General features: G+C 38.7%; 1 protein-coding gene across 6 annotated transcripts in view; it reads left to right on the forward strand.

Annotated features, from left to right (window-relative positions):
* The window catches only part of LOC124405568 (LIM/homeobox protein Lhx3), a 61,968-nt gene extending 45,921 nt beyond the window's left edge, over nucleotides 1-16,047 (forward strand). For 2 of the 6 annotated variants that reach the window (XM_046880585.1, XM_046880588.1), the window contains 6 exons: nucleotides 7,672-7,846; nucleotides 8,935-9,146; nucleotides 9,720-9,912; nucleotides 11,739-11,905; nucleotides 14,871-15,086; nucleotides 15,769-16,047. In XM_046880585.1, the coding sequence (XP_046736541.1) occupies nucleotides 7,672-7,846; nucleotides 8,935-9,146; nucleotides 9,720-9,912; nucleotides 11,739-11,905; nucleotides 14,871-15,086; nucleotides 15,769-15,938 (1,133 nt within the window). In that variant the 3' untranslated portion in view covers nucleotides 15,939-16,047. Of the gene's footprint in view, nucleotides 1-6,344; nucleotides 6,544-7,671; nucleotides 7,847-8,934; nucleotides 9,147-9,719; nucleotides 9,913-11,738; nucleotides 11,906-14,870; nucleotides 15,087-15,768 lie in introns of those variants that run through there. The other 4 variants (XM_046880586.1, XM_046880589.1, XM_046880590.1 and 1 more) reach the window with 3 other exon arrangements.
* The last annotated feature ends 577 nt before the right edge of the window (nucleotides 16,048-16,624 follow it).

Raw genomic sequence — 16,624 nt, forward strand, 5'->3', positions numbered from 1 at the left:
AATGTTAATGTGTATAAAGTATATATTATTTTCATGAGAAAAAAAAATATGAGAAATTATTCATTGTTCAATGAAATTCATTTTTATTCACGATCCTCTGTAATACATCAGTCTGATCGTGATATGTTATAGTTATAGATACTCTTCAGTTCTGTGGAATGACTTATCCGATTCTCATTGTCAGTCCGTGAAATAAGCTGCACTTCTGGGGATGAAAATTTCAGACTCTTCAGAGTCGACTGGATTCCTCATATTTCGTATCAATGTCAATTTCTTCCGCATTTACTTCATTTTGCCGCAAAATATCAGAGCAGCAGTTGTTGCCTTTACAGTTGAGTTGAATACATTTGATTGATGTTCCAAATCAGCAATGAAACGACCTATTGATTTCATTCAATGCCTGACTTCGGCCTTGCCATATTATTATACCATGGGGCTAACGCACCATGGAGAATGTAAAATTTTCCACCTGACGTCGCTGTACCCTCGGTACATAACAGATGTGCCCATCAACGCGCTTTGCATGTGTACCAAAACCTTCTAAACGCACATGGTGGGCAGCATATATGGCTGAACCGATAACTCGTCCGTACGTGCACGCCCATGAAAAATACGCGCTTGATGGTCTTGAATTGACCTTTCGGATAATTTTGGCCCGAGTAATCTTGCTTACATATGAATCCCGATGAAAATATTACAGCATTAATATTAAATTGAATTCAGACGACACTTAAGACACACTTTTATAGATTTTTGATGTAACTTCTAGGTAACTGACCCTCCACATTGATAAATTAAAACCACTAAAAATAAATGAAATGGAAGTGTGAACATTTTTCGGATGATTCATTTCATCCCAAATAATATAAAAACAGGTCCGAGAAAGCTCGCGAATACTCAAAATTACATGAAATACAATCAATTGAAACAGGATGAAAGAAATTGAGTATTTTATTTGCACGAGACTTCATTTTATTACTCGAAATTATTATTTTTCGAAAAAGTTGTTGAGTCCCTCTTCAGCGAGGTTACAATCAACAATCGAAATTTCTCAAAACTCATATTCTCAATAGACGTACCAATATTCTTCCCCACTTTCTTTCCAGGGATGAAAATTCATCCCCGATGGTGCCGAACGCTCTGTTCCACGCATCCACACGAGCAATACACCTTGGCCAGCGGGAAAAGAGAGCAGGGGTGGGATTATAAAATGGCGCACCCTTATCTCGGCGCCAATTCTTCTGCTCCCTTCGACGCTCCACCCTTAATTTTCTCCAAAGCTACTCTTCCTCGTCGACTCCCACTCCCTGCAGCTTTACTTCCCGCACGGCAAAGAAGCCGCGAAGAAACCCAGGGTCTCCCGCGGGGGAGCTTAGAAATTCATTTACATCCCGTATTCCTGTGTGTGTATGTATATGTGTGTGTGTCTGTGTGTGTGTCTGTGTGTGTGTCTGTGTGTGCGTGTTACTTGACGACGACGCACAGAACTCGGGAGGAGGAGAATAACGGCAAAGGGGAATCCCCGAGAAACGAACTCGAATATCTTCAACGTTTTCATCTCACGTTTTTTTCAACCCAGCGCACCTATTTTCAAAATATGGAAAAACCTGTGCCTCGTGGCTTACATTTTGAGACATTAAATAAGACATTAAATTACTCAACATGTTTATATTCGGATACTTAGGATAATACATTGGATCAAAATTGTTTTTTTACGACATGGGCATTGAAAAGTCCACGTTTTGTGGCAGTTTTCGTTCCGTAAAGTGACGCTTTATACGGCAGCGAACAAAGTTGCGGAATAAAGTCTTTATTCCGCAGTTTTGATGCGCAGTTCGAAGTGCGCATCCCAAACTGCCGAATAAAGTAGCTTCGTCGAAGAGATCGCGACATAACCTCACTCTCCGTTTTGCTTTTCAATGCCCATACCGTAAAAAATATTGTATGTGGCATGCCCGTAAACCGTTTTTTGGCTCGGATAATTTCAGTACTCGCTTCCGGCTCGCCTTCAGCTCGTCCTGAAATCTTTATCCTTGTCAAAAAAACAGGCGGTTTACGGGCATGCCACATAAATAGCTATTTACGTAACTTTTATTGGGGAATACTTTTATTTTTATGGTCGATTTAGATAGAATAGGAAAAAGCAACTGTATAAAAGGCATGAAAAAAGCAGGGAAAATAATGAAAAACCAAATAAGTGTATGAAATTAAAGTTTGGGGATACGAGAGAGAGTAACTTTCAAACTTTTTTTTCACAGAATAAAAGTCGACATCTAATTTGCAATTTAAATATTAACCGTCTAATAGTGCCAACTATTTGCAATTGACAATATTCAAACGAATTTTCAATTTAGTTTCTTGATGTAGAAGAATAAAATTTCTAAAATATTTCTACTATTTTTTCTTATCATTTTGATTATTTTGCAAAAAAGTAGTATATTCTGCTAGTTAAAATCATTAGATTTCAAATGAGATGCCAACTTTGGTTTGCCATATACAACCACCAGCTGAAAACGGTAAAATTGCTTGAAATTTTTACGATAGAAAGTCACGCGTCACACAAGGATTTTATTCAGAAACTGTAATTTCTCAAATGATTTGAATTAATCTCTTGAAACTTATCGAGTAGAATAAATTCAAACAGTTGAAAAAAAACTTGCTTCGTCAAACTTTATTGCAGATAGTTGAAATCTTTTTTGTTGTATCAGAAAAGTTTAGAGTAATTCGTTAACGTGTCTCTTCAGAAAGTCGTGGGCAATAAAGTGTTTCTAATTTTACTGTCAAACTTTATGTCACTTCTATTCAAACCCCGTTGTTTCTATTCGGGGTATTTAAGTCCACAATGTGAAAATACGAGCAGCCTCACCCTCAGTCTGAGTTAAATTCACCTCCCACCGCGATCGATATTTTGAAGGAACAATAAGAAAGGACACTGCAGGTAGAATTGGAGGACCTGCTGGTGAACGGTGGTAAACAATGAGCTTTCGTTCCCGAGGTAGCTGCAGCACAATTGTCCCTTTCTTTTATGCAACTCGAAGTACCTCTAAGGTGGGTATAATATCCGCAATACCGTACCTTTATACCCCCATAAACGCCTCGTATGAGACTGTAAACACCAGAAAGATTTACTGCCGCGATGATTACCTTCGACCCAATTTTACTGAGGTGGATGTTTCGGCATTTACGTTCGAAGAATCGATCGCTGGTCCCTTCATATTATATGCAGGCAATAGTATATTGTGTAACAAGGATACAAACTCTGTCTTTTCGGGCCGAACGTAAGTTGTCAATATGAGTCGTAGGCGAGCCAAAGACGAATATTGTAAATACGCGATGCGAAAAGATCATTGCCTCCTTGTTGCACGTTACTCGTGCGTTTTTTCACGAAGCATGAAGTTGAGGTTAGGGTCACGACTGCGCATGCGCGCAGTACAGAAATGACTACTTTTAACACCTAGGACTTGAAAGCATTCGTATATAGACTCATTCGACGCGAAACACGCATGGAAAACGCGTGAAACATGCCTCCGATGTATAAAAACTATGTAAACTGATCCGTAAGCATAAATTCAATTTCGTCGGTATTTGATATCCTGGAAGTCACCGAGTTCTCCAGGACGTCGATCATCGTTTTCTAGAATCCGCCGTAATATCGACGGAATGTTTGAAACGTTTCATTAAATTTTGTTCGTAATGTCTTGAAATTTGAGAACTGGTAATGATGTATCATTCAACGGAACGGAAGAAATGTGTTAAACCGGCTTCGAGAATTTGTCAATCTCTATGGACAAATTTAAATTTCACTTTACGAAACATTGAGGAAGTTGATCGGCCAAAATCGATAGCATTTATTAATTTTAACACAAGATTTATGAGTATTTTTAAATTACCGTATTCATAAACCACAGAGATCTTGTTGAAATACAAAAGTATGCATCATTAAATATTCAACTTTACAACATTACGTCAATATTGATACGTTTTTAGCACTGTAACCTCAAAATCGCGAGGTTGTCGTGATTTTTTAGCTTTCGTGATGAAAATTACGAGTGAAATCGGACGAACCTAATAGATTTTCATCCACATTGAAGCAACTAGAAATGAAGAATCGGTGTCTAAACTTTGGTTTATAGTTCCAGTATCTTGTATATTCGTATTGTTCAATGGATCTTCGTAACTTGCAACTGTGATAATTTAGCAAATATTCTACGCAGGACTATCTTTGTTTAATACAAGGTCAAGGAAAAATATTGGCTTTTCAGATATAGGTTGCATCATTGTCAAATTTTTATCCCTTCTTGTATTCCGTCCAAAATATTCTTTCCGTACGGCGAAGAATGCAAACACAGGAGGCTACGAATCACACCATCTGTACTGCATTAAATGAACGCCTACCGATTTACTGCACAATGCCATAAAACGTACGAATTTTGCCTACTGGTTGTAAAAGTAGGTGCTCAGGTATAGGCAACTATTATTGTCCTCGAGGAAACCCTTGCCTCTTGCCTTTCTGCTTTTGACCAACAATACCCGTCGGGAACTCACCGGAAAGTCCAAACCCGATGCGGCAAGGACCGAGAATTTCATTCCGGTCTACTTGTCTATTTGTAACAAAAGCCAACAGCCTTTATTGTTGTTAGACTTATAACGCATGATCGTCGACGCAATTTATGGACGCTTGTAGTGAACCGAGAAGAAATAAAAATATATTAATGTATTAAACGATTCTAAAAGCAGAAGATAATTCTTTCGATTATTGTATTCTAATGTATGAGTTTTCCGCAAATTTTAGCTTTTGCTAATAATTTCACTGATGGATTATTGAATTTTTTTTGATCGAAAGGAACGACGTTTTATACGAGAGACTAGCGCGAAGGAAGAAACATTACGATGCTAATTCGAATTGACGTTGTCGATTCCAAATTCTTTACAATCGACTAGAATGTTCAATTTCTGAGATTTCCAGCCAAAAACAAATTTTTTTTTTTCTTCACCGTTATCAGGAATTGGAAAGTGAATTAGAATAACGCATTTGTATAATTTCATGGTATAAGTATTTTCCAAATTTATAACCGTCAGAACTAAATTTGTCATTATAAGAATTGTATGTTAAGATATTTTAGTGTTTCACAAACGTTTGCGAGAATGCAGCTGTGAAATATCTGTATAAGTGGCTTTTTTTAAACTGGATCTATGTTGTATCTTGAACTACAAAAATTCATCCCTACCTGTTAATCTGTGAGAAACAAAGTAGTTCACGCGATGAACCTGACGTCACGATCAACAGGTTTAAAATCCAATCAACAACGCCGAAAAGCGATGACGGAAGTGAGAGATGTTCGATAAATTCAAGATTTTGAAAGTAAAAAAAACAAAGAAATAGAGGAAGGAGGATTACGGAACAGTAGTTTCCGTTTCAAACATTGATAATTCCTTACCGAAATTCAACCCTGAAATTGGACTGCGGGTCAATCTTACCCTAAGTGACAATGGAGGGTTAAACTTCTGATGAGATGCCACGCTGCAGGAATCCAAAGGCCGGGGGCCAGCCTCGGTTCATCTCTAATAAAACGAGCCCACCTTGAACGAGAAGGAACACACGAACCCCATTGGCAGTGCCTCAACGACCCTTGGCGTTGTCACGAAACCGTATTCAACGAGGCATCATCGTTCGCCCTTTCCACCCCTCCATCCGCCCACGAATCTCTCTCCCTCTCGTTCACTGCAGCGAGGACTTTTTGTCAGAGTGTGTAAATACGGGGGTTGATGGGGGGATGGGGGGCTTTTAGATGCGCCATGCTAAGGGCGGCGGTCCCTTCGACCAACGAAACGCTGACTGGGGGTGGATGGGCGTGGTTAACCCCCCACCAATCCTCTGGCAACACGTGCGCACAATCCACCCTCGCCGCTTCAGTCGAGCGGTGAACGTCGCCCCATCAACTTCTTCCGGTAGCGTTGTTGAGCAAAACTCGATGGTCCTCCTTCCGCAGCGACGGTAATGCCTTAGTGACGGGAGGAGAATCTGTTAGAGTGTTTGGTGAAAAAGTTGGCTGCATGAAAATAATAAATAGAAATAGTTATTCCCTTGTCTAGAATTGAAATATCGTTAATTATTCTAATGATCGTAGAATTCACTTTTTCTGTGAAGAGTTTCACACGAATTTTGTAACGGATGATCTGTTTAAAAAAAAAAAAAAAAAATGGAACGTTATCGATGACGCAATGTGAACACTGAAGTGGTAAAGTGTTGATGAGTGGTTGAGCCGTTGATTATTGAAAATTTGTAATCGGAACGATATATGTGGGGTTAAATTGTGTGCTCAAGTTTCTCTGATACAACCAAAAACCGGAAGGGCGATATGTTGGGCTGCGAAATTGTCACCCTTGGAGGAATGTATCCGGGTCGTGGAGAGGTTTTAACGCCACCACAGAGCAGCCCTGAATCCCATCATCACAATGCCAATAACTTGAGGAATTTTCCACCCCTTGAATTACCCGGAGCCGAATTAAAACTGTCGCCAAATCTGCCCGACGTTTTTCTCTGTAAGTCGAAATTGCACAATCGAACGTATAACGTGACGCTGTATAATGCTGTGCCAAAGGAAATTTCACAATGTTTTCAATGTGAAATTTATGGAATAGTTCTCCGCAGATTTGATTGTAAAACCGATAACCAATTTTTGGTTACTGAAATTCTCTCTTTTCGAGCGGTGTTACGATTAGTTTGAAATCTCGACAAAGAATCCAGTGAAGTCTTGATAAAAGAAAATTTTATTTTCTGAGTAGTAATTTTCACTGTTTGAAAAATCAAAGCTGCGAAATGAAAACGCTAATTAGAAACGACGGATCAAATAAAAATAAAATACAGCAAATCAGTTTAGTCTTGACAAGAATCTCCGTACTGTCTGTTTTATATAATTATCGAACACCCTCGCAAAATTAAAGTCCTCTGTATTAGTGAAAAAGAATCGCAAGATTTTGCAAGAATTTGAGAAACCTCGTATACCATTTTTTTTTAAATTTTACCGAATAAGATCAATGAAAGTAGGTTCCGAGGACTTTCGGCGTTTGGATCAAATTTATACATACTTCTAGAGTCCTCAAAGACATCACCAAATTCCGTGATGATTCTATATATTTTTCCAATTTTGTGTAAGTGTGATAAATAAACAGTAAGATTCGAAAAACTTGATCACAATCTCTGTTTCGTTTTTGATCAGTATGAAAAACGTCCCTCAAAAAATTATTCCAATTCTACCGAATCTGTATTGCCTCCATTTTTCAATTGAAACTCTTTCCACTCTTCAATACAATTTTACCCCCCTCCCCTCCCCCCCCCCCCCCCCTCCCCCCGTGATTAAAGTAATTTACGATCGATCTTGAATTTGTAATTAGGAAATTTTTCTGCACCCTCGCACTCACAGTATAAGTCTCACAAATTTAAGGTTACCGACGTCGAAACTGAAAGAAAAAAACAGTCATATTGTTACAACATATCATCGTTGATATTACTGACTGTTTTTTCTCTTTGTCAGACAACTTATGAGTCAATAATACTTGTTTGAACCAATATCTTTGTTGATAAGAATTGAAAATTCGGTGATCCGGATAGATGAATCATAAGAAGAAAGTATTTTTCAGTAAACACAGTTTTTTTGGACTCTGTTTCAGCATCCATACCGAAGTGCGGCGGCTGTCAGGAAGCCATTTTGGACAGGTATATCCTGAGGGTACTCGAGAGGTGTTGGCACGCTCGTTGTCTCACCTGTCGCGACTGCGGAGCACGTCTAACCGACAAGTGCTTTGCTAGGAACGGTCACGTATTCTGCAAGGATGACTTCTTCAAGTAAGCATCAACTCATACTCGCCTTGAATAAGTCGCAGTCGATGTCACCGTAGCAACAGATTAAAATTTCCATCCAATCCAACATTTCCTCTAAATTAAAACCACGTTTAAGAAGATCTTACATAGTACTCAGACGCTTTTTCCATCTCTACCACAATTTATATGGTTTCTTCTCCAACGGGGGAAAGAATAAAAAATCTAACCACATGAGATTACGTAAATACATAGATTGGTCAATTCCTTGAGCAGCTGGTTCGTGACCTTTAAAAATCATGCCGGAATTCATTGCCATGTGTTCGTTTTCACTCTTCTCACCCATACATGGCAATAAATTATTGCCACGTCATGCAACCCGCAGAAAAAAACGAGTAACTACATGATAAGATGTTGCAAACGATACGGAAGTAAGGTATCGAAATTATTCCGATTTTTAATTCGAGGAGAAGAGTAGCAACAAAAGTATTAACAAAAAGATAGTAATTAGTGGTTAAGGTTTATTAAATCGAGGGAGAAAATTTGAAATACAGGCAAAATGTCCTTCTATTTCTCAACGAAACCTTAACCACGTCGTAACTCATCGAGCCTCTTTTACACACACGCATTGCGGGAAAAATGGACTCTCTTTCACTCTCCTATGAAAAAATCCTTCAGCAGCTACGCGGTATCGATTGTGGCATGATTGTACCCATACATCCCCACCCGCCATTCCTTCTTCCCGGGGACGCTAGACGCCATATTTCTTCTGCGATACCTCGAGCTAAGGATCCCTCCACCCCTCTCCAACCCAACCCCCGTCACCTTAGCTTTTTTTTTTTATCTACAACGCGATACCTTGTACACTGCGCACGCACACGTGTCCGGGTGATTCTGTTCCACCCCTCAACATTTCGTCACTCTTGGTTATATTTTTCTTTCCACTTTTACGAATCTTAAACTCACAATAGTAACTAAAATATTGGCCGGTAATACACATATGGGTTTGAAAGTAGCGAGAAAATACCGAAAATTTTATTAATTAACAAATTCGGTCACACCGATCCAAGCAAATGACATGTACGAATGTAATGTGAAGGTGTTGTGTGTTGTTGGTGTGGCAGGCGCTTCGGAACGAAGTGTGCTGGCTGCGGGCAGGGCTTGGCACCATCCCAGGTCGTCCGCAGGGCACAGGAGCTCGTATACCACCTCACCTGCTTCTCATGTGCCCTTTGCTCGCGGCAACTGGACACCGGTGATGAGTTTTATCTCATGGAGGACAGGAAATTGGTTTGCAAACCCGACTACGAACAGGCCAAGGCCAAAGGTCAGTGATATTCAACTTTTATCCTTCTGATATCCCTACAAGAATTTTACATGCAAAGTTGGAAAAAATCCTATCATTTTTTCATTTTGAGTATTCATTGAATTTGAAAATTTCTCTGTATTTTGTACACAGAGATTTAAGATCTGTGTATTAGGTCGAATTAGGAAATAAAAGTCGCACAAGTATAATATTGTCAATTTTTTCGAGCTTCTTAATCTGTTTCTGTATTTTTTAAAAACCTCACGATTTTTCTGCAGTTCTCCAAAAGTCTTCAATTTTTTAAATCATCTACTCGAGATATTCAACCATTTTACGAAATTACAGACAAAAACGAAAATAACCTAAAATTCTTTTAAATAAAATCATTAAAAAAATAGGAGACCATGTAAAGATTTTGCGGATCTAAAATAACAAACATTGCGGAAATTTATCTCAGTGAATTTTCTCTGTACTTAATCATGAACAACATTTCAACACAAAGTTGAAAATCAGTGCAATCATTCATGTAATGTCAGTCACATGTTACTGTAGCAGTAGACACATCCTTAGACATCACTTGAAATGAAATTTCAGAATTGGCTGACGGTGGCAGCATAGACGGTGATCAGCCAAACAAGCGACCTAGGACGACAATAACAGCAAAGCAATTGGAGACGCTCAAGTTGGCGTACAACAACAGTCCAAAACCGGCGCGGCACGTGAGAGAACAGCTTTCGCAAGATACAGGGCTGGACATGCGCGTCGTTCAAGTCTGGTTCCAAAACAGGTTGGTTTTAGAGACTGCTTTCAATTGCATTTGAGGAATGAATCGGGAAATACCTTTGAGAATGTCATCTAAATAGAGACAAGTATCGTGTTTTAAGAACAGTTTTTCAATGACCGAAAACTTGAGTTTTCAACATCCAGTCTTCCTAGATCCAGCTAAGCTAATCGTAGGTATTGAGAACACACTGAAAACACTCAAGTCTAAATATCAAAACACTGCTTCATCCGAGGAATATAGAATTTATGTATTGCTAAATACTTACCCTCTTTAAGCCCAAAATGAAGTACAGTTCTGAGAAGTCGAATGGCAAAATGCATACATTTTCTCATTTTAAATCGAAAATAGAAATTGCTTGTTCAAAAATGAATTGGAAGTGTAAAAATGCAAAACATGATAAGATGCCTTTGATTTAGATTTTGCATTTTAAATGCGTACTTAAAACAATACGTACTTATGACAACTATTACCGAGACATGAAGCCATGATAGACTAGTTTAATCGTTACGGGTGCTGCAAAATTTCGCTGAGCAAAAAGTGGTTCGGACTCGTAGCTTCACTCGTTAATATCGCTTGTGAACTTGATGGTATTCGGTCGGTCCAAAGGGGTTCACCACCAACTGCCAAGGGCTTCCGAAGCCCCGAGGCTTGGCTGAGGGTCCAGATACTCCGACTCCAACCTCCGACGCGCCGCAGATGAACGATCAAAATCTATTTTCACTGCAATTTATACCCCGAGTACTTATAAGCCAGATTTCTGCCCGAAACGACTTTAAAACTCGCAAAATGTGGCCACACCTCAGTACGTGCAATTTTGTTTAGACGCCGGAGTTTCTCGAGGCTTTTTCCGGCGTAGAACCTTGGTGGAAATATTTCTCCGACAATTTTTATAAAAAAACTTGGTAGTATAGTATTTCAAGGAAATCTATATTCAAAATTTTTGCATTTAATCTGTCTCGGTTTGCACAGGTAATAAGAATTTTTCGCACATACATTGAAGGCTGGAAAGGAAAAACTCAGGCTGCAATCGGTCTCAGAGACTTTCAGAAAACATTTTCGAATTGCTCATAGTGTCTTTCATGCCTGTTATACCATATATATAAGTTTCTATGAAAATATTTGTTTTTTTAACGCCTTAATGTTTATTAGAATTCTACTATTTTGCTAATTTTTTTGCAATAATAACTAAGGGAATTCCGAATTCACCGAATTTTCTTAGGAATTATAAAGAAAATTTTACAGTCAACTTCGAATTGATTTCACAAATTTCATAAAAAATATTTTATTCAAATAGTAAAAGTTACATTGATAAGGCAACCGTGATTGCGTTGAAATAGTTTATTTAAAAATCTTTTCAACATGACATTGTTTTAAAGTTATGCAATATTACTGACTATTTTAATTTCTCGAAATTTTGAAACTAGATGCTGCAATAAGTCTAGATTTCTCAGATATCAAATGATCAAAAGTAATATTACTGTACTTTACTAAACGGGAAAGAAATTTCGAAACTTCCAAGAAAATTTCAATATGAAACTTAAAATATTCAATACAGTGTAAAAAAAATTTGGTGTGGACTTCAATAAAAAATTTTTTAGTGTTAATTTAACACCATTTTGAATTGACTACAAAAATTGTTTCATAGTAGTCCACACCGGCCACTATTTGTCAATTTTTGAACACCGCCATTTTTCACAGTGTACCTACCTGAATTCGTCAGTTTATCGAACAGCCAACTTGTCTCTCTCAAAGATCGTTATGAACATACGCGATAAAAATGTTTACATTTTCTGATAATCTGAACTGACATTTTCCTTCCGTTATCGTAGAAGAGCGAAGGAGAAGAGGTTGAAAAAGGACGCGGGAAGGACTCGATGGTCGCAGTATTTCCGGAGCATGAAGGGCGGCAGCGGAGGCGGACATTCGCCTCGACACGAAAAGCTCCTTGACAAAGACGAGCTGAAAGTGGATCTGGACTCGAGTTTCAGTCACCACGGTGAGTGCGCATGACTGTTTTAGCTAATGACAAGAATAACGGCGCGCGAAGGTCAAGAATGGAAGGGGTTCATAGTTCAAAGACATTATTGTAAAAATGGGGTAGTTCGCCACACGTCACGGACTTAAGGGACCAATCCTTGCACAGCAGCTGATGTCTTTCGCGGATGTACAAACTGATAAAATATTTAAGAAACGACTCCCACTAACTGTCGGCAAAGTGAGCCCCAGATTTCAGGCCGTAGATTAGGAAACACGCGATTCTGCTGGTCTTTTACCTGCGCCGTTACGCCCGGCGGAAGAGCCATGCACCCTCCCATTTCCCAGCACGCGCCGTTTTCTTCCCCATTAATTATTCCCGGATTATTCTTGCACTCACCTCCACGGTGGTCCGGGGTTCCATCTAATATCAACATCCGAAAAGAAATCCTGAGGAAATCTATATGATCTATGTCAATTGATTAAGATATTTTCAGAATTTTATGATATATTTTGCCCACATTTTTCTCACTTTCGATGGTCAGGTAGTTATAAAAATGTCAGATCATGCGTCACGGTTGTAGAATAGCTATTTATGTGGCATGCCCGTAAACCGCCTGTTTTTTTGGCAAGGATAAAGATTTCAGGACGAGCTGAAGGCGAGCCGGAAGCGAGCCGGAAGCGAGTACTGAAATTATCCGAGCCAAAAAACGGTTCACGGGCATGCCACGTACAATATTTTTTACGGTATGAGCATTGAAAACAAAACGAAGAGTGAGGTTATGTCGCGATCTCTTCGACGAAGCTACTTTATTCGGCAGTTTGGGATGCGCACTTCGAACTGCGCATCAAAACTGCGGAATAAAGACTTTATTCCGCAACTTTGTTCGCTGCCATATAAAGCGTCACTTTACGGAACGAAAACTGCCACAAAAAGTGGACTTTTCAATGCTCATGCCTTAAAAATAGATTTTCAACTCCTCCTGTCTCTTGACACTCGAATCAGGCGTATCTGGTTTTATTGTACGGTGAAATACGTCAGATCAAAGTTTGGAACCATACGAACCTGCTCTTTAGTAACACGGCTTTTTGAAACGGGTGAATAATCTTGTCTCATGACAGCAATGTCATGCTGTGTTTATGTATCAGAAATAAGCGTTAGGTTCGCCTGCGTGGAAGTTTGACAAAAATTCCGGAGTAAAAGCAGCTAAATAAGGATTTTAAATCGCAGAATAAAAAGATTCTTGAAAAGATGCGACTGAAAACCGTCAACTTGAATAGCCCAAAAAGTTCATAGATTCGTTCCGCTTACCTTTTCGACAGAAACCTGAAACAAAAAAATTTTGTTCACCTAACACTATATGCTCAAATTTTTATCTCACCATTAGTAATTAATAATAAGAATTATTAGAATTCAAATTCATTGTACACTGTCTAAACAAAATCATGTGATCATACTTGGAGTTTCATTTTTCGTGAACTTTTGTCCGTGATCTATTTATACATATTGCCACAACCTTCCCCCTATCATCATCGCCCTGCCATCAAGATAAAGGCACGTTGCGGGTCGGCCGTGCAAAGTCGTTCTAGTGTGACTCCTCTCGACATATGGAGTGCATTATATAGTATAACAGGACGAAGAGGTGATCCCGGTCATTATCGGCAGGGGGTTGGAGTCTCCTGTCCTCTTGTACGTGCCAAGCGCCACACGAAAACCGTGATTTATTGCTACCGACGCGCAGAAAGTCTACGAATTTTTACTATCACCTATTTTTTCTTATAGTTAATAACTGCATAACTGTATTTGTTCGTCGTTTTTTTCCGTCTCCCCCTCGGCGTCGGTAAAATCCTAGCGCACAAGTCAACGCTGCATGACTACTCATCCTCGTGGAAAATTACTGCATGCGATGATGATCGATAACAAGCTGTTGCAAAGGGCGTTAGCATATCGCTGTCGCACCTCTTCCAAAATACGTCTATATGGATCGATGAACCAACTTTCGACAAGGTTTTTACGGTCATAATTTTCATCTGACTGATTATTGTAAATTTTGGATCGGTATTTCGGTTAAAAAATTCGTTTCTGAAAATAAGCATGTCCTTCAATATCACATTATAGTACGGTATCCGATATTTCGATCAATCTGGTTTTTTTTAAACGATTTTTTTCCATAATTCTGAAGCGTTGCAGCGTGTTAAAAAAATTTACCGATAAAATCAGAGACATATATAGATAGTAAGAGAGACGACCGGAGATGGGATGTGGACTAAATGGTAATTATTCGGGGAGGCTCGGAGCTTTGATCTACCCTCGATCGGACTCGGTACAGTCGGTATATCTACCCCACGATCGAGGCAGATGATTGCGACGTGAGCTAACTCGTGTTTTATGTCTACAGCGTAACGTGTGGCGACTACCCCCATATGCGTATAACAGATATATCTATGGGGGGTGAAGCTATAAATAAAAAAAAGGAAATAAACCGTAGAAAAAACAGATGATTAATTATGAATTATTATAGGCCCCCGCGTGAGCATGCCGACCGACATACCTTATCAATTATTATTGTCAACAGTAGTAATTGAAAGCATCGCAGGCTCCGTTTATCATCCATGTCAATTCACAGTTTTATATTGTTACGGTCGATAAATTAATTGCGGAACATGCAATGACAGATAATATATAAACAAACTTATTCATCGATGTGTAATATTGCAGATGTAACTAATACTCATATTGTTATCAAAACTAGGTATAACAATGACACGATTTTATCTGATTTTCGAACAAAAAGTGATAGAATTTTTTTTTTTTTTTTTTTTTAAATTCTTTTCTTCATGTTTTTCAGTTTCGTAGCCACGATAAAATAAAACCTTGAAATACGACGTTTTCAACTATTTGATAATAATTAGTCGATGAATCTATTCCACTGTAAACCGATTCAAGAAATAATTCTTACAACTTTCCTTCTCAATTTTTTCCACAGATTTGAGCAACGACAGCTACGGAACAGTGGTCAACATGGGGATGGACGGTGAGGGTGCGAGTCCGGGGGGTGGTGGGGGTGGAGGAGGCGGTGGACCACCCAGAGGATATCTTGGCGGCACGACACCGCCGTACCTCTCGGCATCGAGATCACCCTCGTTGCCACCACAGTTTCCTTATCCACCCGACGCGGGGTTGTCCGTCTACACCACCCTGGGTAATTATTATTATACTGTATTACATTCATCGGATTCATTCAAATCAAAAGAAAATGTATCGTTTTTTACTTTTCATTAACTTTGGTGATACAAAAAAAGTATCGATTTTGGTCGAAAATAACTTTCTCTAATTTTAATGACCCTTCAAGTTTTCGGACCTCTGTAATCCGAAAAACAGGCTTATAGAAAAATTTCGGTCTTCGCTGAAATAATGTTTTCCAACTTGTTCTTTTACGGAACTAGCTCTGAAAATTAGTTTATACCGTGAGAACATTTTTCCAAAAACTTTCCACTATTCAAGGAAATGTGTAAAAAACAATATACATATTCTATTATCATCGTGGAAATTTCCAAAAAAATCACGAGTATGATTTTATATAAATATACTCGTACAGATAACCGTATTACACCGTACTGTTTTGAAAAATTCCACATAAAAGCTAGAAGTAGTATACATTTATTCTTCGTCGCCCGATCAATTTACTCAGATTCATTTCTATCACATAACAGGAATGTTATTTCACAGCTATTTTTTTCATTTTTCTAATCTTAATCTCAAGCCAATTCACCCTAACTGTCAAAACGAGCCGTAAAAAAATTTCGGATCTTGGACCTTATCTTTTAGAATTTGGCTTAGAACTCGGAGATATAATATAAGTAATGAGAAAACTAATCCCTCAGGAGGACCCGGCGGTATGGTACCAGGACCACCGTCAGACTTGAGCAACGAGTCGAGCGGGGGTGGCGGGGGTGGAGGAGGCGTAGGATACCCCGATTTCCCTCCATCGCCAGACTCATGGCTTGGAGAGACACCAGCGCACCCTCACCATCACCCTCACTACGCCACATAACCCCCCAAATTCGTCACTACCCCCGTAAAAATTCCCTGATGTACCGCGAAGATCGATTGATATCAGAATATAAGTTAGAATCATGCGGAACTTGGGAACAAATTTGGCAGAAAAACCCCGTTAAAGATTTTTCAAACAATTTACGCAATTTTTTTTCTCCACTTTTCTTATCCTCTGTGTCTAATACGTTCATTTATTTTACCTCGGTTGTATATCGTGCTCGAATTTAATCCACCCTTACCTTCTTCCTTCACTCGATCAACTTCCCAAAGAACTGTTTAACCACGTGTTTGTTCCCAATGTTCGATTGTGTATGGTCAAACGTAACACTAGCGTTGAGAAAAATGAATGATAAGAGAAAAAACAAGAACAGCAAAAACAAACTCATCATCACACCCCATTGATTAATGTTGACTACAATTAAGATATTATTTATTATTATTATTGTCATTAGATATATTGCGTACATACTATACATGTATAATTACACGTGACACTACTATAAATATAACATTGCTATTAACATAGATTTATATTACACACACACACAGTCACACATACACGCACACACACACATACGCGCGAGCATATATATATATATATATATATATATATATATATATATATATATATATATATATATATATATTTATGTATACAAGTTCTTTGTTTCACGTTACGATATA

This window comes from Diprion similis, chromosome 4, assembly GCF_021155765.1.
Source record: "Diprion similis isolate iyDipSimi1 chromosome 4, iyDipSimi1.1, whole genome shotgun sequence".
In the NCBI taxonomy this organism is placed as follows: domain Eukaryota; kingdom Metazoa; phylum Arthropoda; class Insecta; order Hymenoptera; family Diprionidae; genus Diprion; species Diprion similis.